This window comes from Mya arenaria, chromosome 17 (assembly GCF_026914265.1).
Source record: "Mya arenaria isolate MELC-2E11 chromosome 17, ASM2691426v1".
Taxonomy (NCBI): domain Eukaryota; kingdom Metazoa; phylum Mollusca; class Bivalvia; order Myida; family Myidae; genus Mya; species Mya arenaria.
In genome coordinates this window covers 41,925,618-41,948,459 of record NC_069138.1, presented here as the reverse complement: position 1 = coordinate 41,948,459, position 22,842 = coordinate 41,925,618, and the positions used below count along the sequence as shown (strand labels likewise).

Below are 22,842 nucleotides of genomic sequence, written 5' to 3'. Positions count from 1 at the left end.
TTGGCAATATTCGAAAGCCGTAAAACGAGCTTTATTTTATATTATTGTTGGTAAAACATAACACAATTTCAAATGAGACAAACACAGTATGATATCACACGGCGGGTAATCATTGGAGCCATAACATTTTGTTATGTGTTGAAAATGCTCCAACGCGTCTTCCGTTATAGTGCAAATGAGTGGAATATGGATGTAAACAGTGAGTATGGTTTCTTATTTTTCATTTTTAGAGGTTTATTCGAGTAAATTTAAGAAAAATGGAGAATGTGCTTCCACATAGGTTGTTCTAAATGTAAAAGTTCTGAATAACATATAATATCTGATAGTCTGGAACTTGCATAACTTGCTAGACGTTAGTGTTGACAACGTAAAATTCTGGATTTTCGTGAGAATTGTTCTCGTACCTTAGGTTTAAGCATTTTCTTTACATGTGTGTGGCTTTTGCCACGTTACAAATTTTAGAACTTTATTTGTTATACTTGCTGCACTATGCTCGATTTATTTGAACGTTGTGGTGCCAATTAATAGGTTGTTTTGTTCTGAACCCCTCCCGATCTGTATGAGGAGTTTCGCTCTAAAAAATTGTATAAACTTTCGTACCTATGTTACTTCGTACCAATTTAATTTCACCTCTTGTAAAGTGTACTGTACAATTAGTCCAAACACCAATTAGCATTCAAATATCATTGTTAATTTCTTAATCTAAAAGCTTTAGGCATTGTTGTAAACGTGTTTGTATATGTAATTCATTGAATGTGTGTCATTTCTGTCATTTTCTTTAACAATGTCTGTTTGTATATTTTCAGTCTTTTACCGTTTGATTCATCAATAAAGGGTTACACTATCTGCACTCTTGAGTAATAAGTGCCCCCGGTACCGCTATAAAATAGAGCTGGCAGAATAGTGGTGCTTATAAATAGTTATTTAATAGGAAACGAATTGTGAAAAAACTGTAGCAATTTCATATCATGAAAATTAACAATGAACTGAATTAATATCATTTTCGATCTTTTTAAAGTATGACCAACTACCACACTGCTTCGTGAACTTTAAGGTTCTGGAATACCAAAATGTATCATGTGTTTCCGGATCTTGATGCAACAAAACGAGCACGTGCGTTAGCTGGTAACAAGGATCGCCGAGGGTAAAATGTTTTCATCCAGTCCGGTAATACACGATCGCTTTTTTATCTAGCCTTCCTTAAATATTCAATTTTCGGAAAAATTGAGGTTAAAAACTCATTTTGTTTATTTCACCTTAAAGTTCGTTCAACGTTGTTAACTGATGTTACGGCGCAAAGTAAATTTAGATCATTGTTGACGTCAAAAAGTTTTTAAAAAAGGAACGATTATTTTTAATTATATATAATTATATTCATGTAAGAATTTTAATGAACTTAATATATAAATTATATTCGATTGCGTTCCTGGAATAGACATGTTATACTTTTTATAAACAATGAAATAAATAAAGCAAAAAAAAACACAAGACGAACACCACCAGCACCAAGCGAACACCACCAGCACCGAGCACACACCACCAGCACCGAGCGAACACCCCAAACACAAAGCAAACATCACCAGCACCGAGCACACATACCCCGAGCGACACCACCAGCACCGAGCGAACACCATCGGCACCGAGTGCACACGACTCGCGCAAGACGAACACCACCAGCACCGAGCGTATTCCCCAAACCCCGAGCGACACCACCAGCACCGAGCGAACACCATCCGCACCGAGTGCACACGTCCCGCACAAAATGAACACCACCAGAACCGAGCAAACACCAACAGCACCGAGCAAACACCCCAAACCCCGAGCGACACCACCAGCACCGAGCGAACACCATCAGCACCGAGTGCACACGTCTCGCACAAGACGAAAACCACCAGCACTGAGCAAAAACCATCCGCACCGAATGCAGACGTCTAGACCAACACGAACACCATCAGCACCGAGCCGAACAACCAGCACTTAGCGAACACCACCAGCTCCGAGTGCACACCTCAAGCACCTAGCAAACATCACCAACAGCACAGAGCTCACACCACCAGCATCGAGCGCCCTCAAGCACCGAGCTAAAACCATTCGCACTGAGCGCACAGCCCAAACAACAGGCAAACACCACCAGCACCGAGCGAACAACATCGGCAAAAGTGCATACCCCAAACACCAAGCCAAAACTATCAACACCAAGCGAACACCACCAGCAATGAGCGCAGACCAAAACTACGAGCAATCACCACCAGCACCGAACGAACACCCAAAACACCAAGCAAACACCATAAGCACCGAGCGCACACCAAAAACCCCGAGCGAACAACACCAGCACCGAGCGAACACCATCCACACCGAGTGCACACGTCTAGCACAAGACGAACACCACCACCACTGGGCGAACACCATCCGCACCGACAGCACACGTCTAGCACAAGACGAACACCATCAGCACCGAGCCGAACAACCAGCATCTAGCGAACACCACCAGCACCGAGCGCACACCTCAAGCACCTAGCAAACACCACAAACAGCACCGAGCGCCCACCACAAGCATCGAGCGCCGTCAAGCACCGAGCTACTACCATCCGCACCGAGCGCACAGTCAAAACAACAGGCGAACACCACCAGCATCGAGCGACCACCATCCGCACTGAATGCACACCCCAAACCTAGAGCAAACACCACCAGCACCAAACGAACACCATCCGCACCGAGTGTACATCCCAAACACCAAGAGAACACCACCAGCACCGAGCGCACACCCAAAACACCAAGCAAACACCATCAGCAGCGAGCGTACACCATCCGCACCGAGTGCACACCCCTAACACCAAGCGAACATGACCAGCATCGAGCGCACAGCCCAAACACCGAGTAAACACCACCAGCAACGAGCGAACACCACCAGCACGGAGCGCACATTCCAAACCCCGTGCGACAACACCAGCACCGAGCGAACACATTCCGCACCGAGTGCACACGTCTCGCACAAGATGAACACCACCAGCACCGAGCGAACACCACCCGCACCGAGCGAACACCTCAAGCACCTAGCAAACACCCCCAACGGCACCGAGCCGCCACAACCAGCATCGAGCGCCCTCAAGCACCGAGCTAACACCATCCGCACCGAGCGCACAGCCAAAACAACAGGCGAACACCACCGGCACCGAGCGAACACCATCCGCACTGAGTGCACACCCCAAACCCCAAGCGAACACCACCAGCACCAAGCGAACACAATCCGCACCGAATGCACACTCCTAACACCAAGCGAACACGACCAGCACCGAGCGCACACCCCAAACACCACTGAGCGAACATCACAAGCACCAAGTGAACATCCCTAAAACCAAGCGAACACCACAAGCACCGAGGGAACACCACCAGCACCGAGCGCACACCCCAAACACAAAGCGAACAGCACCAGCACCGAGCGAACACCATCCGCACCGAGTGCTTACGTCTACCACAAGACGAACTCTACCAGAACCGAGTTGAACCACCAGCGAAAACCATCATCACCGAGCGCACACCTCAAGCACCTAGCAAACACCATCACCAGCACCGTGCGCACGCCTTAAGCACTGAGCTAACACAACCAGAACCTAGCGAACATCAGCACCGATCACAAACAACCAGCCGGAAGGGAACACCACCATCACCGCGTGAACACCATCAGCTAAGAGCGCACACTTCACGCACCGAGCAAACACCACCAGCACCGAGCGTAAACATTAAGCACCGAGCACACACCTAAAGCACCGAAGCCACACCAACAGCGCCGAGCGAACACCACCATCACCGAGCGAACACCACCACGAGCACAGAGCGATCAACACTAGCAAAGAGCGAACACCACAAGCACCGGGCGCACACACCACAAGCACCGGGCGCACATCTCCAGCACATAGCGCACACCACAAGCACCGAGCGCACACCACCGGCACCGAGCGCATACCTCGAACACCGTTCGCACATATCAAGCACTTAGCACACACCACCAGCACTGAGCTCAATCCACCATCACCGAAAGCACACCACCAGCACCGAGCTCAATCAACCAGCACCGAGAGCTCACCGCCAGCACCGTGAGCACACCACCAGCACCAAGCTCAATCCACCAGCACCGAGCTCAAACCACAAGCATCGAGCTCAATCAACCAGCACCGAGAGCACACCACCAGCACTGTGAGCACACCATCAGCACCGAGAGAACACCACCAGCACCGAGCTCAATCCACCTGCATTGAAAGCACACCACCAGCACCGAGCTCAATTAACCAGCATCGAGAGCGAAACACCAGCACCGAGCTCAATCCTTCAGCACCGAGAGAACACCACCTGCACCGAAAGCACACCATGAGCACCGAGCTCAATCCACCTGCACCAAAAGCACACCACGAGCACCGAGCTCAATCAACCTGCACCGAAAGCACACCACGAGCACCGAGCTCAATCCACCTGCACCGAAAGCACACCACGAGTACCGAGCTCAATCCTTTAGCACCGAGAGAACACCACCAGCACCGAACTCAATCCACCAGCACCGAAAGCACACCACGAGCACCGAGCTCAATCCACCTGCAACGAAAGCACACCACGAGCACCGAGCTCAAATCTTCAGTACCGAGAGAACACAACCAGCACCGAACTCAATTAACCTTCACTGAAAGCACACCACGAGCACCGAGCTCAATCCACCTGCACCGAAAGCACACCATTAGCACTGAGCTCAAATCTTCAGCACCGAGAGAACACAACCAGCACCGAACTCAATTAACCTGCACTGAAAGCACACCACCAGCACCGAGCTCAATCAACCTGCACCGAAAGCACACCACGAGCACCGAGCTCAATCAACCTGCACCGAAAGCACACCACGAGCACAGAGCTTAATCAGCCAGCATCGAGAGCACACCACCAGCACCGTGAGCACACCACCAGCACCGAGCTCAATCCACCTGCACCGAAAGCACACCACGAGCACCGAGCTCTAATCTTTAGCACCGAGAGAACACCACCAGCACCGAACTCAATCAACCTGCACCGAAAGCACACCACGAGCACCGAGCTCAATCTACCTGCATTGAAAGCAAACCACGAGCACTGAGCTCAATCCTTCAGCACCGAGAAAACAGCACCAGCACCGAGCTCAATCAAGCAGCACCGAGAGAACACCACCAGCACCGAGCTCAATCAACCTGCACCGAAAGCACACCACGAGCACCGAGCTCAATCCACCTGCACCGAAAGCACACCACGAGCACCGAGCTTAATCAGCCAGCATCGAGAGCAAAACACCAGCACCGTGAGCACACCACCAGCACCGAGCGAACACCTCTTTTAGGACCGAGCGCACACGACCAGCACCGAACGCATACCTAAAGCACCGGGCGCAAACGTAAAGCACCTAGCGAACACCACCAGTAACATGTTGTAAAATGGTATGATACCTTCAGTTTTGTCAATATGAACGCAAAGCTCCAGCATCGAAAGATTCGCACCGTAATTCAACTATAGGTGCATAAGTGCTGGAGATGTGCGTCCATCAGTTATGGTATAAGATAATGAATTTAAGAATAACCTCCATGAATGTCTCCAAGCAGTTTCGCTGTTTGTTTCAGTCCCGTTTAAGAACGTATAGTCATTTTGGGGGTTACCATCCATGTAACCGCAAAGACCTGATGACTTGTTAGAATCAGCATTTGATGCCCAGATGTCTACATTAAGAAAATATCTCCAGGATCGATTCACTTGGACCTTCGTTTTCGTTGGAAGAACAATCTACAAAATAACAACAGTAAAACATAATATCTCATATGCCCTATGTATCACACGTGTGTCAATTATGTTGTTAAGTATATTGATAAATATTCCTAAAGCGCTTAATTCATACATAAATAAATCGGGGCTTACGTCTATTCTCCCGTCTGATGTTGTCGAAATTTCAAGAACTTTCTTGTCTTCACAGGATGTAAACTTTTTTTCAAAAACGTTTCTAGTTTCACAAGCAGATATGGAGAAAACATCCCGTCCGGCGTTTACGACGACACCACAGTTGCATGTTACTTGCGCTCTTTTCCAACATTGTTCCGTTTTAATCAAAACCTAATCGATCGATATATACATATACTACATATATAATCACATATTGTTTAATATTACCTTCCTTACATGCCAGTGCAATTCTGATTGGTCGAAATGTGTGAGTAAGGGTGGTGAGAACTCCACAAAAACACAATAACGTCTGTTATGATTCATTAATTCCTTAAATGCTAACAAACAATAAAACAAACAACGATTGAATGATAAAAAAGAACCGCTGATTTTTTTTTAAATTACTTGTTTGATGATTGATTAATGTGTGCGTATTTTTCGCTCAAGCGACCTTTTTGCGCACGGAAATAGTTGTTTACCAAAACGGTTGACATGCTAGTGGTGTTTTGAAAAAAAAACAACACTTAATGATGAAATATTTATATGAATACGTTTATATTTGCAAAAAGTATTACCAGATAATACGAAAGGGCTTTTTGTGTGGCATAATTTTATATTATTTACAAGGCATTTTAAAGGGGAAAACAAGAATCTAATCACGATCTAATTGAACGGAAATATTATTTTTTTCTGGAAAATGTTGCTTATTCCTTTTTCTTGTCTTTAATTCATATTACTCAATAGAGCCACCTACCATATGTTACACGCTATGTATAAGCTAGCGTAGCAATAACCGATTAATGTTCCGACAAAATGCATCATTTTGTCATTTTTCGGACAATCATCCCCCGCAAATAACTGGAAAAGTCAGCATTAGCCGATGCCAATAGAGGTTTATAAAGTGACGTTTACACAATTTTTAATTAAAAGAATAAGCCCATAGATGTTTCACTCTATATTTTATTCTATACCGAATAAAATGAACAGGAGATAAAACATCTCAAAACCATGAACACCGAAAATATAATTAGCAGGAAGTTTGCTTGGCGCGCTCTCTCTCTCTCTCTCTCTCTCTCTCTCTCTCTCTCTCTCTCGCTGGACATGTTCAGTTGACATAATGTGGGGTTGGGATTACCTGTAATTGTTCCTTAGTATTAATGTAAAGATACCATACACCTTCGTCGTGGTGTCCAAATGTTCTGAAACAGATTTGTTTTATTTAATCATAATTTGTTAATGCAGTGCACTGTACAAGTGAATCTACAAATACTTTTGTAAGAACCCTAAAGGTAAAGCAGGGCGGAGCAAGCGCGTCAATTGCATGGAGTGGACAATTGTCATTCATTTAAATTGTATATAATACATAAGATTGTATGTTATACATAATATTGTATATTATACATAAAATTGTATATAATACATTATAGCTGACTTCAAAATAGGTCCGTTGTAATGTCAAATTATGACGCCATAATCTATTTGTTTAGGCCACGATTTAATTGTTATATATAACAATTCTTCATTCAACAAATACACTGTTATCTAAAGGGTCGTACCCAAAGTATCACCAATACGGACAACAAAACTTTCAACAATTATTAGCAAGAAGATAAATCGAGAAATTTGTTTGTTTCGATACATTTCCGTGTCTTAGATGACGCCTCTCGAATAATATGTTGGATATAACAAATTTTAAAACATCATACCCTAAACAAATCAATACGAAATATGTGTATAAGGAAATACAAAAACTTGCATATCTGACTGACCTTCCATCAAAAGTTCGCATACGTGGGTCGTTATGTGCATAACACTGTGATGATGCGTCTAGTGTGGTATCTACATAAGCTTTTATCTAAAACAGAATACAATCTTTTGCAATACCTCTTTTGATACCTCAATCAACTAGAGGTGCCTCATGATAAGTTGTATATAGTTGTATAAAGGTCGATTAATTGTACAGGAATAACGAACAAATGCACTTCTGCCAATCAATGCATTGTTTGCTAAAGTTTCAAAATATGTTCCAAATATGAAATATATATTCACATATTCTGTCACATTTTTATTTTGAAACTTCAGTATATCTTTAAAAGATGCCCATATTAAGATTTTTAGCATGAATTTGTTCTATAAATGCAGTTAAAATCAGTATATATTATGTTTTTCTATTATCATGTACTTACTGTAAGCGTTTTTAAAAACTTCTGTTGAAAAAAATTGTGATGATGACCTCCCGTATGAAGCGAAACAAGGAATTCCTGATTATATGAATTTTTCCAATCACCAGTCGACATATTTAAGTGTATTGAAACGTTTTTCCCGACTTCGTCATGATCTATTCGTCTCCCGCATTTCATGTCATAGTGTTTTCCATCGCTTGCACTTATCTTTGAAAATCTACAATTTTCATTTTTCTCCAACTGAACCAAAAGGACATCTAAGGAGCACTTCGGTCTCTTAACGTCACATCCGAATGGTATGTTTAATCGAAGTGTGATAATCGTTGACATGTTTTGAAAATCTGGCGTGTCAGTAAAGATAATTGGAGAAACGCTAAACACCTACATAAGATGTAAAAAGTAACATATAAAATGAGATGAAATATACAAGTGTTAGAGTTGTAGCGTTATTACACAAATGCAAATTACATCCTCATGTTCATTAATTAATCTGTTACTTATGATGAGTTAATATTTAATAGGATTCGCTAAAATATATACAGATGTTTAAGATTTCAGCTCTGGTCGTAGACTTAGTAATAGTAAGATGACATTATTAAGATGGGCGGAGTGAGCATAGCGAGCGAGCCTTTCGTTATCATAAGGATTTTATTTCAGGTCATCTAACTGTCTTAGAATATAAAATCATTGGCTGATACATTGTCATCGCCAAATCTGACGCAGGGATTGTGTATCGAGTGTGTGGCAGTGGGTGGACCATTAAAAACCCGCGATTTTTTTTTTTTTTTTTTTTTGCAAATTTTTATTGCCTGTTACTTTAGATTGTATTCTTAGGACGGATAAACTGTTGCGTTATCTTTAAAACAAATATTTCCAGCCGTTTGGTTCACCCGGAATGCTTCAGAGTATGACGTCACCCTGTTCCAATAGTTCACTTAGATTTATCATTTGGAAGAATTTAGCAAATATATATAGCAATATGATTTTTGATAATTATTTCTTTGTTTATTCACAGAGTTAGAAAATTATTGTGAAACTCTATGATCACAGTTTAAAACATTTTTATTTGCACACTGTGTAGACTTTAAACCGTTTCAAACAGTTACTGCATCATGTCTTTAAATGCTCTGAAATGTATGTACGTGAAGCTAGCGGCCTAGCGGCCTAGCGACCTAGCGGCGTGAAGTTAGCGGCCTAGCGGCCTAGCGGCCTAGCGGCGTGAAGTTAGCGGCCTAGCGGCGTGAAGTTAGCGGCCTAGTGGCTTAGCGGCCTAGCGGCGTGAAGTTACCGGCCTTGCGGCCTAGCGGCGTGAAGTTAGCGGCCTAGCGGTCTAATATGGTATCTTATTTCAAAGTATGAATATATGCTTTTTCTTCTTAAACAATGATAAATCAATGCACCAATTATCAGTCTGAAGCGATTTTCAACATTTTTTCCAAGATGTCGATCTAGCGACCGCTAGGCCGCTAACTTCACGCCGCTAGGCCGCTAGATCGCTTGATCGACTTCTTGGAAAAAATGTTGAAAATCGCTTCAGACTGATGATTGGTGCATATAAACAGCAAATATATCATTTTGTTAGCAGAGCAGACATGTGTGCATGCTATAAAATAGAAAAGTGTTTGATAAACGTTTTTGATTTTTTTTTGAAAATCGCTTGAAATTGATATTTTGTGCTCAAAAACAGTTAATTTATCATTGTTTAAGAAGAAAAAGCATAAATTCATACTTTGAAATAAGATACAATATAAGGCCGCTAACTTCACGCCGCAGGCCGCTAGGCCGCTAAGCCGCTAACTTCACGACGCTAGGCCGCTAGACCGCTAAGCCGCTAACTTCACGCCGCTAGGCCGCTAGGCCGCTAACTTCACGCCCCTAGGACGCTAACTTCACGTACATCTGAAATGTGATCATTCGTTTGCAGATAAGAGTTTCGATCCCTTCTCATTGAAGAACTTTGGGTTTACCTATTTTCCTCTAGTTAATACATACTTAGATAGGTCGCACCATTAACGTTTTGAGTTTGGGATTGTTGGAACAAATGTGTCTAGTTCAAATCCCTAGTAAATGTACATTTTACCGAACGTTTAAAGGCGGTACCTAACAATCATTGATAAAAACCCATAGTTTATATAATATATATGATGTATGTTGTGTGTGGAGTTTTGTGTGTTTTCCGTGTTTCTGGTGTGTTGATGTTTTTTTCTGTTCTGTGTCTTTGACGTCGACCCTGTGCCATAAAACGGGATTTATGTTTAATATTTCGACTACTGGACTTGTTTCTGTAGTTTTGCATATAAATATTGATGAAATTCATAGGTATAGACTTATTTTATTTCAAGTAGTATCGATTTGGAGATATCACAACTTGCAACTGTTTAAATGACGGTTTTCAAAGTAAAATGAAATGTCCACACATTCAATAAATGGGTCATTATGTACTGAAATCTACTCCTAAGTACCGCACATACCTCTATACCACAGAATAATTCTGGACTGGTCTTTGGTCCACTCACACTTCCGTTGAGTTGAAACATTGCCCTCACAATGCAAACAATCTGTGAAAGAATACAGTGTTATTTTAAATCAGTTCTGAATCAAACACAGTACAATAGAAAAAGGTTAGTATATGTATATATATATATGTATATATATATATATATATATATATATATATATATATATATATATATATATATATTTTTTTTTTTTTTTTTTTTTCGGGCTCTATATTTGTTTAGCAGTAAAGGAGTTTTTGCCTTTCGTTCAGTGTCGTCTGCGCCCTTATCGGGTGCCTCTAAACTATATATATATAGTATATTTGATTTATGGACTACATGTACTTGACTTGTCCCTGTAGCTTTCCTTAAATTTGAATATTTTATGAGGACTATAATCGAATAGTAGTAAACGTGAAACTCTCTTTAACTACATCAGGAAGTGGATAATTTCACAGCTTACGTCATCAGCGTAATTTATACTGTTTATAGAGGAATTGTCAACGATACACATACTCAAAATAGGACTCTTCCAGTGCACGAGTGTATACAAATGCAATGGCTTAGACGGAAGTTAAGTCAGATTTTCTTTATTTCTGATTTCTGCTTTAAGCTTGAGATAAGTGAAGGAGTTAGATGTGAATGTTCTTACCGTAGCATTAAATCCATATCCTTTTGCTTCCATGTCATGTTCCGTAAGCATCGTTGATGTATTAAAAGTATCATTATATGGTACAGGTCCTTTTTGAGTCAATTCAGCAATCAGGGTATTTTGTAACGATATGGCCCATGTAACATTGTACAATACAGTTGTTTCAACATGTGGGGCAAAATTACAGAAAAATCGTAAAATGCTCGTATTAGCGACACCATCGTTAGACACTCTCGAAGTTATATTTGGATTGATTGAAATCACATTTGGTGGTTCACCATGACCTGAAATATTGAAGTCATGGCCATTTTTGATAAAATATGCAGAATGAAAACCAAATCATATCGTCTGGCCAGAATTTCAAACCAGTCGAAGGGCTTTACGTGTCATTTGTATACAAAATCAAACATATTTGAGGGATATTCAATTATTTCTCCTTGAACAAATACTAATTTTACTGTTTTTTTTTAAATTGGGACGAATTAAAACCAATGCAATCTTTGACTTGGTGGTAGAAATTTGCCTTTTTTATCCAACGCTACATGTAGTAAATGAAAAATACATTATTACACATATTTTTGTTTTCATGATTAAAGATACAACGATATGATAGCACCATAGCTTGACACTAAAATATGTTACGTAAGTGTCGTAGAATTTAATAAAAAGTTTCATATATTAATTTAATTGCCTTATATGAACTTGCGACAATACAAGTTATATGTAAGCATACCAAATAGATAATTCTGTACATGTCTATGTTTTGAACATTTCTATACCAAATGTGCATTTTAAAGTTGTGCGTCATGTTTACATGTATTGTATGGGTTGTACCTTTATGTCAGTTTTCATTCATTTTATTAAAATAGAATACTATTATTACCTTTGTTTCCATGCAAAAGCTCTGAAACGCAATGTGAAATGGTAAGAAAGTATTTAGTGTACAGGAACAATGTATAAGTGTGACAAATTTGCAAACATTTAGAATAATTTAACTCATGTCAAGTCCAGGCAAAACATAACTGTATGGGTTGTTGGTCACGATTAAATTGAAAAAACAACACTAAAAGTCTTGTTGATTATAGCTAACATAGAGTCACTAGTGTCCTATTTACAAACGTATTCAATTAATATGTATTGCTCACCAAAAAATGGAATCCTGCGATATTTTGTCAGTGTTGGATCTAGTGTTAACATACTTGACTATCAATCCAGGGGTCGCAGGTTCGATTTCCCGCCGCGCCTCTAAAAATACTAATTTCCGGCAGGATGTTTAATTGGTGTCTCGTGTGACACTGGTTCACGTTAAATAATCTTGGTTACATTATATATGTGCACTATTCTCAAAAAACCTAAAATGACTAACAATCTTATCAAGCACTCGCCGAATGGGCCTTGCCCGAGGGCGGGAATAAATTAGGTTACACCCCTCAAGTTGTGCAAGCGAAGAGATGACGGGCTGCCGATTGTTTTTGGATTTTATTTCTTTATTGTTTTTATCAATAAGAAAAAGTGCGTTGTTGCGCGTGTCCTCTCTAGAATATGTGATGCTAGATGGGATTTTCCGACATGGCTAAATTCACAAGAAAAGCCTATCCGGTTGATAAAAAAATAGTTGTCTCTTTATTGCTGTAACTAGAGCTGCCACAGGAGTGACGAATTTCCCACGAATTCCGCCTGGAACCAGAATTGGCAAAGAATTTCTTTTGAAAAAAAGGCCATTACTCCGAGGTTATTGAACACTGTATTTCTATTATGCTGAGTGACAAGAAAATTATTAAAGAGTAATTAAAAGAGTGCATATGTCCATAAAATGCAATCAAACCTCATTTGCATGAGCTCCATGTACTCATCAACTTGGTTCTTCCATGATAATTTTTAAACTGTGATTACTGAGGGCCTTTATAATAAAGAAGACAGTTTATAAACATTTGAAATACGCGGAAAACTACTTCATCACGCTCTTTGCCGTTGGACACGGTAATTTTGAACTGTAGCCATTCAAACCCGAACTTATTTGGCACGTCTTGTCTATATCGTTTAGTCCGAGGGCGTCCATTTTAGGTATAGATAGCCTTTTTATTTTTCACGAACAGACAACCACTGCTTAACAAAACAAAGCGACGATTGGCCGATAGCCAAGGTTGGCGCTTGTTGATCAGTTAAGCTATATCATGCATACGTCATCGGTAGTGCCAAAATCTATATCGAACGAAATATCGATCGGACTATATTACAAATCACAGAATTCACTGCCCTGAACTTTGCCCTATTTTTCATTGTGCTTCATCGCCGTATGAATTTTGATTAAATTCCATGCATTAGTTTTCAAGCTATGCTCCGGACAAGAAAAGTAATATAGGGCAATGACTCTATGATTAGCTGAAATAGAGTTATGGTTCTTTGACAATGCAATGTGCTCCACCATATGGAGTTTAATTTAATTACATCGAGTAGTTTTAAATTTATACTTCGGACAAGAACATTTGCAAGGGAGGGTTTTCATTAGGGGTGTGCAATCTTAATGTACATGAAGGATTATGGTGCTTCTGCGATGTATTTCTTCTCACTGCAATCTATCTATTTTCCAATTTTCATTTCATTTATATCAGTCGTTTTTAAGTTAAGTCCCATTAGTAGTCTTGTGCTCAACAACACAGGCTAAAGCATTAAAATTGAAGAGTTAAAAATCGTACTTAATTACTTTATAATGAAAAAAACAATAGAAACGTATGTAAACAGTGTACGCTGCTGAAAATAAAAACATGCTTCTGGTTGGTTTCGAACCTTTACCATGAAACCCTCGAAAGATTGGTAGTCCTGTGCTTAACAACATAGGCTAAAGCATTGAATTTGAATAGTTTCAAGTTTATGTTTTCATTAGGGGTGTGCTTACTTAAAATAAATGATAGAGCCATGGTACTTGTGCACTGCACTTCCTCCCATTGTCATTTATCTTTTTACCAAGCTTATTTCAAACCAATCAGTTGTTTTGAAATTATGGCCCGGACAAGCACCAATTATAAACAAATGGTTAAGGGGAGATCATTTAATAAATATACATTATAGGATCGTAATACCTACGAGCAATAACTCTGTAATTAGCTAAAACAGAGTTTTGGTTCGTGTACACTGCACTCCTCTCAATAAATTTTATCGTCGTATGAATTTAAAATAAATTCCATCAGGAAGTTTTCAAGTTATCCTTTGGAAAAGGAAAATTGCAACGGACCGTCCGACCGACCGACCGACCGACCAACCACAGTGTAACTTACATTTATGATCGCATTCAAATGTTCTTCAAGAAGTATTCGGGTGATTGAATATCAATTGTATGTTGAGTAACGTTTCATATACAGTTTGTTTCATGAAAACTTAAAGTTTAAAGTAATTTGCAACACAAGTTATTTTCAAAGAGCTCCGTGTTCCATACTTTTGGTTTCCTTAGCAACGTTTACGCAAATGCTATAAGTTCATATCTTTATTATGTGTGTCTTAAATGAATCGAAATAGGTGACTCCTTAAAATTTTAGATCAACATTACAAAATCATAATGATATTAAAAATTCCGAAGTCTATCCACGACTTTTATGAACAGCCCTCGCAATTCAAAGTATATTAAACATACCTTAACCTAAACCTGGTTCTATGCGAAAACAATTTAACATCTTACCTATGCAGTATGCTTCAGGACAGTGCTTGACATCAACCAGTTTAAACACGTACTTATATTCTTCACACTTTTTTGCTTGAATTGTTATGCTGTCATGGCACGCATCTCTACCATCCGTCAAACAAAGTTCTACATCAACTATGCCTTGTGCCGTATCATTTGGTAATTCACCTGAAACACCCAAATAGATACTTCAGTCTCCTGGAGATAACTTCAAATGCATCCTTAACTGGAATGTCCGAAAGGAGGGTTACACAATATAAGTAAACAGAATTTCTGTAATGAGCTTATTCATATATTCTGTTATTATTGATTTGCTTTTTCATATTAATTCGTTTAATGGCTTTTTTTTTAACCCGGCTTATCGCTGAAGGAATGGGTTAAGATTTATGGAAAAAACGTTTTGAAAGTTTCAACGCGAACAAGGTTTAAGTACATTTGAAAGTGTTCGTTATATTTCAAATAATACCATGTTGTTATAACAAACTGTCCTCTAGAAAGTTATTTCTATAGCAATAACTAGAATAATACGTATGAAGAAACATATATATCCAGAAAGTTAAGTGTTACATTCCATTACAATCGAATGCAGAAGTAATCGGTACCCCGTGAAAAGTATTGTCGTTTGGTTCAAAAGCAAGACCCCTTCCGTTCAGGGCAACACAATTTGTCAGTCAGTTTTCTCTTCAGTATGTATTGATGGAGATTGAGAATACTACAACGACACTTCTTCTACTTCCCATACTACCTAAGTCCAATGGTATGATGGAAAGGCAACTGGGCTTTTGCTGAATCGTGAAATGACCACGCATTTGACATTGTTTATAAGATGCCACCTGGTATTGAACCAATGGCGACACAGGTAAGTGTATTGTAAGAATCGGTCCTCAGACAAAACGCTTAATGCTTAGACAAAAGTGCTAACATGGTGCTAAACCCTTGTGTGAGACGTTTGCGTCAGACAATTATGTGAATCTAAAGTTCCCTGACAAGCGAATGGACTCTTCTGAATTTACGTCATATTGGAGAGGGCATTTTGACGTTAAGAAATGACTGAGTGATGTTTTGTACAATATTGATCCAGTAGAACGAGAATAGTCAATGTGATACAAGTATATAGGAATGAGTGAGAAAGACAGATTCAACCTTAATCAATGAATGAGCTAGGTATTGGTTTGTAATGACGACTGTGTTCCTTAAGGTCCGTGATAGTCACCAAACATACATACACCAACGACCATGTTTCCTGTGTGTACAAATCATATTCCACAGGAATCCACAGTATTTTGACCACCATGTGAAAGTGTTCTCACAAAGCGGAATGAGTGTGAGAAGTAAAGAAAACATTTAAGAAATATGAATATTTGAGAAGGCATTTTAAGAATGTAAGAATGTTGAAAGGCTGGGAGACGACACCGACAGTAATTTGGATTCGTTGCAGTGAATTGTCCTATTGAAAACCGAATTTAAATCTTTAACCGGAAGTTCACATCCTTTGTCGATGAAGGTCAGAAGGAAGTTAAAACTCTGAGGAAACTTTGTTTCTTTACACTTTCTGTATATAGGTGTAAATCATTCCAGCGGCGAAATGGGTAGGGTCATTCAAGCATACGATTTCTTGAAACTGTATTGAGGTTGGGTCAAACTTAGCAGTACGCATTTGTTGTTCCAAAATGTTTGCAAATATTTTCTTTAAAATGGTTAAATGACTAAGATTGTATTTTTTATGGTTTTTTATGGTTTTCTATTGGTTGACATGAAGCCAGGTGAATAATAGTTACCCTCGAGCAATTTTTACTTTTCATCGGGACAATTAAATTATTCTTGTTTTAATACGTTCTGTTATTAGACATATGCTGTATAATTTACATTTGGTCTTAGCGCTATTGACGTTTAAAAAATACAATATCTTTATTTGGCATATGCTCGAAGGCAATTTCCTTGAAACTTTTGACCCCCTTAAGAAATTTATTTTTGTTCAATGAAAGGGTATTGCGATCTTGTTTAAGGTATTTAACATAATGTTGTTAAGGGCTAAGAATTAAGGAAAACATATCCCTTCTAAAACCTGATAACTAGCGTTATACATTTCAATCACAGGTTCAAATAGTATTGTATATCTTGAAATACCTGAATAATTCTGAATAAATGATAAGGATGATATAACAGTAAGATTCTACAATGTACATGTACTCTCCAGTGTGCAATGTTATCATTTCCATATATTCAAAGATAAACAATGTGTTTGTAATACTTATATACGTTTAAAAGAGATAAATTATATATTTTACTTTCATTATAATTTGGATGGGATTTAGACTTCATATAAAATATGATATAATTCAGGACTCGAGCATTTACCCTGATATAGTTTCTTTTGAAAGTATAAACTAATATTTGCACGAAAATATTTGCACGAAAATATCGAATATTTTTCTGCGTCTTTACACGAAAATATTTTCAAGCTCGTATATTCTTGATCCCTTTTCATAAAATATTGTGATATCAAAAGATCTGCCAATAGTATTTTTTACACACTTGCTTTCCATGGTAAGCATTGCTGCATGTATTTCGGGTATATATAAGACGAACGTTCTATCTGGTAGTGTACGAATGTTTGTTATGTTGTTATTGCTGAACTCACATTTATTTGTTATAGTTTGTGGTATATGATTAACTGTACATAACTGTGTGAAATATCATTGTGATATATAGGGAATATTATGTTACGGTTGATCCGTATCACTTCTCGAAGGTCGAGTGCGATATGGATTCTTCCACAAGCAACGAGAAGTGATACAACACCACGGATTAACCGACTGACATAATTTTCCTTTCATTATATACCTTAAAACTATTTCTGAATAAAAACTGCAAACTATGTTAACGTTTTGATTTCACCGAACCCACAAACACGTAAGCAAGTAGACAAAATATATACCAAGTGTACATGTACAATACAAAATATGAATGTGAATATAAATAATTCACGCGACTCTGTGTGACGTCACATATGAATTGACTATAACGAAGATATTATAAGTAAACCAGGTAATTCTAAAAATAGAATCGGAATGGTTAAAATTACCAAACATGTACGATCGTAAAAAGAAGTCCCGGTCTAGTGTGTAATACGGAAACAGAAAGCTGCAGTGTAATACGGGACTTTTTATTGGATCATTTGAATCATTCAGTTAAAAAATGCAGTATTTTTGACAGAATATTTAAAGGTATAAAATAAAATATTGTATTACACATTAACAGAAATCTTTTTCTAACCTATAAGCGTTATTCCCCCCTTTTCTTTGGTTACAGTTACTGACCTGTTCTATACCAGGAGTACGTTGCTCCACACGGGATATTCTGTGATGAAATCACGTATTTTCCCATCGAATACCAGCCAGAAGTAAGGTAAACGTCACAAATCGGGTCTTCATCTTCGGCCAAAACGTATCCGCTGACACGGTTCACCAAAAAACCAAGCTGTGTTGCCTCATCACAAGGTTCCCCTGAAAGGACATGCAGCATATGGGTAGACGTATCTAAAATGTTTATTTCCAGATCCCCGACCTTCCCAATTTTTTGCACACGACCTTATTTTATGAGTAAGCATTTGTTTTTTCAGTTATTTTTTTCTCCTATGCGATAGGTATTTTGAAGTCTTAATACCACAGAGAATAATGACGCAAGACAAATAATATAAATATCATGTATGGCAGTATAAGGGGTCACCGATTGACCAGTCCTGGACAAATGACGTTGCGGCATTTATGTTTGAGGCGTGATTTTTATATATAACCTTGAAATATTACTGAGAATTTGAAATAATATTATGCCGAATGGGATGTGTGCGTTTTGAACAGCGTTCAGCCGTTTTTGTAAAAAATCCGGCCCACCGATTGATTTTAATATATCCTGTGCTAGTAGACAGCACAACGACTGTTAAAGGGATTTTCGACCATTTTTACACGAAAGTGAATATAAAAACACCAATATTATAATGATTTTACTCTTTGATACCAAAATTGCAGAAAAATACAAGTATTAAAAAACCTGCTTGTAGCGGGGAGCGAAACCACGCCCGCACAGTCAAGAATAAAACTAGACCCCCGACACCGAAACCGCTTTCTTACCAGGAGTAATACATTAGCCGAGGGATGATTTAACCTTAAAAGCTTTTGTTGATTCACGTTCTTACGCTTTTCGAAATCGTACACTTCATTGACAGTATTTAAACATATATCAACATTTGTTAAAGGGGCTGTACTCCGTATGGTGAAATAGCGAAAAAAAAGGAAAATTGTCAAAAACTGACATAAACTTTGAATCGATGTGTACAATGCATTGAACCTTACTGACTGAAGTACCACATAGTTTACAATTTAAAAAAATCGCATTTTTTTCGTTTTTTCCCATTATTTTTTTTACTAGGTATGTCTACCTGTTTTATACATTTTGGTATTTTTTTACAATTATGATATCAAAGAGTAAAACCTTTTATTAAATAATTGTCCTGAGATTCGTTACAGAAAAAAACAACAATTGGCGCCAATCTGGTGTACTGTCCCTTTAAAGGGTTCCAGATGTCAGTTTATTAATTGTAACACTTCTGATGGTTTGCCAGGCTTCATTTTACAAAACGTGAGCGAGTCCCTTTAAAACGAATTAATATGAAATTTATCAAATACGATGTTCAACGCTCAAATCAATAGATTCATATCAAATAACACGAATCTATACTTAAAATTTGAATGAGACATTGATAAACGAAAACAACAAATAATCATACCAGTGGTTTGAACATATCCATACACATACCAAACAAAACACGCGAACAGAGCTGCCAGGTTCATTTTGTCAGACTGACACTTTGTACACCTGCATTTGGTAAAAAAGCCGGTATGTTTGTATTTAAAATCTGACTTGGTGTAAGACAAAGGAGAAGAATGTAGGAATGTTAGCCAATACGTATCTCTTGAGTGATCTAACAGTATTTGAATGTATGCTAAAACAATGCTCCCTTTCATGACAATCAATGTGAGAACAATTCCCTTTGAAAAAAATGCACTCGGTTTTCCTCAATTACTCGAAGCTATTGTAGTCTGGTATTCTAATTGCGTTTTCTGTATTCTGTGAACATATTTCGGTCGGTGTTTACTTGTTTCCCATTTTCAACATCTTTGCTGACTCTTTGCTTTGATTAGTTGATATAAATTGATAGTTTTGCATAAATACGCAGAAAATTTACGTATTGAGTTGTGAGAATTAATGCAGTTTTGTTTGCTTCTTTTAACCTCTTTCACATATTTTCGGACGAAAAAAAACACAGCATTTAATCATGATACTGATCAAAATAATTTTAAGGTGTAACAATAGCTCACCTTTTTAAAAATGTATTTAATGCTGTTATATGTGTTCAATAATATTTGGTGATACGGTAAGTGAAATGACCGAAAACCTGGTACAAATACGAGGGTAAAAATTATGTAGCTAGGACTTACGAAGGATATCCCTTCCAGAATGAAAAAAACAACAACTCTAATTAGCGGTTACTTCCCTTTGCCGTACAGATGACACTGTCACCACGCATGTCATGTAATGATGATAAAAATCACGTGACGTTTAAATTTTATTTTTTATTTCGTTCAGAATAAAAAATTATATCTTTTAATAAAAGACCAATGTTATTTAGTACATCTTTAATAACATATTGCGTAAATACGTTTTAAAGAACTGTGTTGTTTTTTTTTTAAAAACTAACCAGTCAGTATGCATTTTGTCAGCAACTATATGCGTCGTCTAAATTGCGTAAAATCGTCTTATCCTCAATGCCGTTCAGCTATCGAATTACAATTTCATGAAATTTTCCTTCTTCTGCACCATGCTTTGTTGTGGTTGAGGTAAATGCACACTATCCGAAGTATAAATATGGACTGGATATACATTTATTTGTTGCCATCAATTATGTAAGTAATTTTTGAATATATATATACTGTAAATTACTATATACTGTTTATATTAGTGTAGCTTTAATTTTATAACATGTCATACATGCCAATGGGTTTCCTTGTATCACTGGGCCTACAGCTTTTCTGTTTTAGTTTCAGTATTACTGTACACTCTTTAAACACATGCAATGGAAAAGAACGATAATCATCATTGCATTTAAAAACGCAGAACATTATCGTTAATCTATGACATTTTGTTTTTGTGAATACCGAAACTATTACGATAAGGAAATTGGGCTTTGTGAAGGACTGATCATATTTTTTTCTTTCGTTTATGCTTTATGAACGCAGTACGGCACGCGAGCAAAGCCCATGAAGCGCGCTAGCCCTTCTTGGTCATTTATTCGCTTGGCATTTTGCAATCATACAGCATAAATGCAGGGAAAGAGTGCAATCAATACTTTATATTTACATTTTAAAAGAAATTTTCATTGGGTATTTGTTTTTGAGAGGTGTAAAAGACAAGATACGTTTTTATAAAAGAAAAGCTGATTTTGTAACGTCGTATGTCATTGGTTAAATGCCGTCGCGATTATGAAATCGGAGCGCAATGTTGAACTGAACAATGACGTCTTAATATGTATTCAATTTAAACGTCAAGCTTTATCTTCACAGACGACTAGGTGAAAATAAATATTCAAGGTTACTTATATTTATTTGTGTTAAGACATCCGACCCACTAGTAAGGTCGCTCTCGGGTAGTTGTATGGTGTCTCCATACTATCTGTGTACTATTCCATACTATTTGTGTACTAATTGAAAGGTATTTGATGGCTGATAACTATTTGTATCTAAACAGAAGACCAAAATTACAACTCTGAATGATGACGTGCAAAGAACGACGTCCACAAATAACACTGTTTGGTCAAATCTAAAGTAACACTGGTTGAAAATATCAAAACTGATTTAATTTTTTTACGAATGCAAGGATATAATACATATTAAAAATGCGTAAAAACAATCGTGGCTGACGAGTAATGAAATTGATTCCTTTTCACAGCCAAGAATCATATGTTGTATGGGGGATTCCGAATTGTAAGAGCTTTTCGCTATTTGTGACTTTCAGACCTTTGTTTGTGGCAGCCGTCTGCAACAAAAACGAGTGTTGTCCTGGGATCGAAAGAGACACATGTAAAGATGGTATGGTAATACTAACATGTTTCAAAACGTTAGATTAATTATAAAAACAGTGAATTATTTGAATCTAGAAAAAAATATTAAATCTAGAATGCTTAGTCCAAGTTGAGATTGAGATCTTAGATGTCAACGCAGTGCATCGACTCTATACACTATATGGATATGCACGATATACCGTGACAGTACATATATTGGCGTTATATTCTATACCAGTATATACTGTGCACTATATTTTATTCATTTTCAGAGGTGTTGAAGCAGTGCTTCAACACCTCTGTTCTCTATACAATGTATACAGCCAGAGATTTTGAAGATTTACTTCAACTCCTCTGTTGTAGTCTATATACATTGTGGTAGCGTGCACTATACTCTATTCATTCTCAGAGGTGTTGAAGCAGTGCTTCAACACGTCTGTTCTCTATACAATGTATACAGCCAGAGATTTTGAAACTTTACTTCAACTCCTCTGTTATAGTCTATATACATTGTGGTAGCGTGCACTATACTCTATTCATTCTCAGAGGTGTTGAAGCAGTGCTTCAACACCTCTGTTCTCTATGCAATGTCTACAGCCAGAGATTTTGAAACTTTACTTCAACTCCTCTGTTATAGTCTATATACATTGTGGTAGCGTGCACTATACTCTATCTGTAGATTTGAACCTCTGTTATAGTCTATGTACATTGTGGTGATATGCACTAGTCTCTATTTGAATAGAGAGGTGTTGAAGCAGAGTTTCAACACCTCA

At 38.3% G+C, this 22,842-nt stretch overlaps 2 protein-coding genes across 5 annotated transcripts in view; one reads left to right on the top strand and one right to left on the bottom strand.

Annotated features, from left to right (window-relative positions):
• The window catches only part of LOC128223682 (neurogenic locus notch homolog protein 1-like), a 52,042-nt gene extending 32,206 nt beyond the window's left edge, over window positions 1-19,836 (bottom strand). For 2 of the 3 annotated variants that reach the window (XM_052932980.1, XM_052932982.1), the window contains exons 1-11: window positions 19,739-19,836; window positions 18,273-18,458; window positions 14,950-15,120; window positions 12,160-12,180; window positions 11,277-11,560; window positions 10,598-10,684; window positions 8,130-8,507; window positions 7,713-7,798; window positions 7,079-7,142; window positions 5,923-6,114; window positions 5,591-5,790 (exon numbers count right to left, since the gene is read on the bottom strand). In XM_052932980.1, coding sequence (XP_052788940.1) covers window positions 5,591-5,790; window positions 5,923-6,114; window positions 7,079-7,142; window positions 7,713-7,798; window positions 8,130-8,507; window positions 10,598-10,684; window positions 11,277-11,560; window positions 12,160-12,180; window positions 14,950-15,120; window positions 18,273-18,458; window positions 19,739-19,802 — 1,733 coding nt within the window. In that variant the 5' untranslated portion in view covers window positions 19,803-19,836. Of the gene's footprint in view, window positions 1-5,590; window positions 5,791-5,922; window positions 6,115-6,697; window positions 6,780-7,078; window positions 7,143-7,712; window positions 7,799-8,129; window positions 8,508-10,597; window positions 10,685-11,276; window positions 11,561-12,159; window positions 12,181-14,949; window positions 15,121-18,272; window positions 18,459-19,738 lie in introns of those variants that run through there. The other variant, XM_052932983.1, reaches the window with a different exon arrangement.
• Window positions 19,837-20,843: 1,007 nt separating this feature from the next.
• Window positions 20,844-22,842, top strand: part of LOC128223689 (fibrillin-2-like) — a 46,035-nt gene continuing 44,036 nt past the window's right edge. For both annotated transcript variants that reach the window (XM_052933002.1, XM_052933001.1), the window contains exons 1-2: window positions 20,844-20,915; window positions 22,024-22,097. In XM_052933002.1, the coding sequence (XP_052788962.1) occupies window positions 20,854-20,915; window positions 22,024-22,097 (136 nt within the window). In that variant the 5' untranslated portion in view covers window positions 20,844-20,853. The remainder of the gene's footprint in view (window positions 20,916-22,023; window positions 22,098-22,842) is intronic.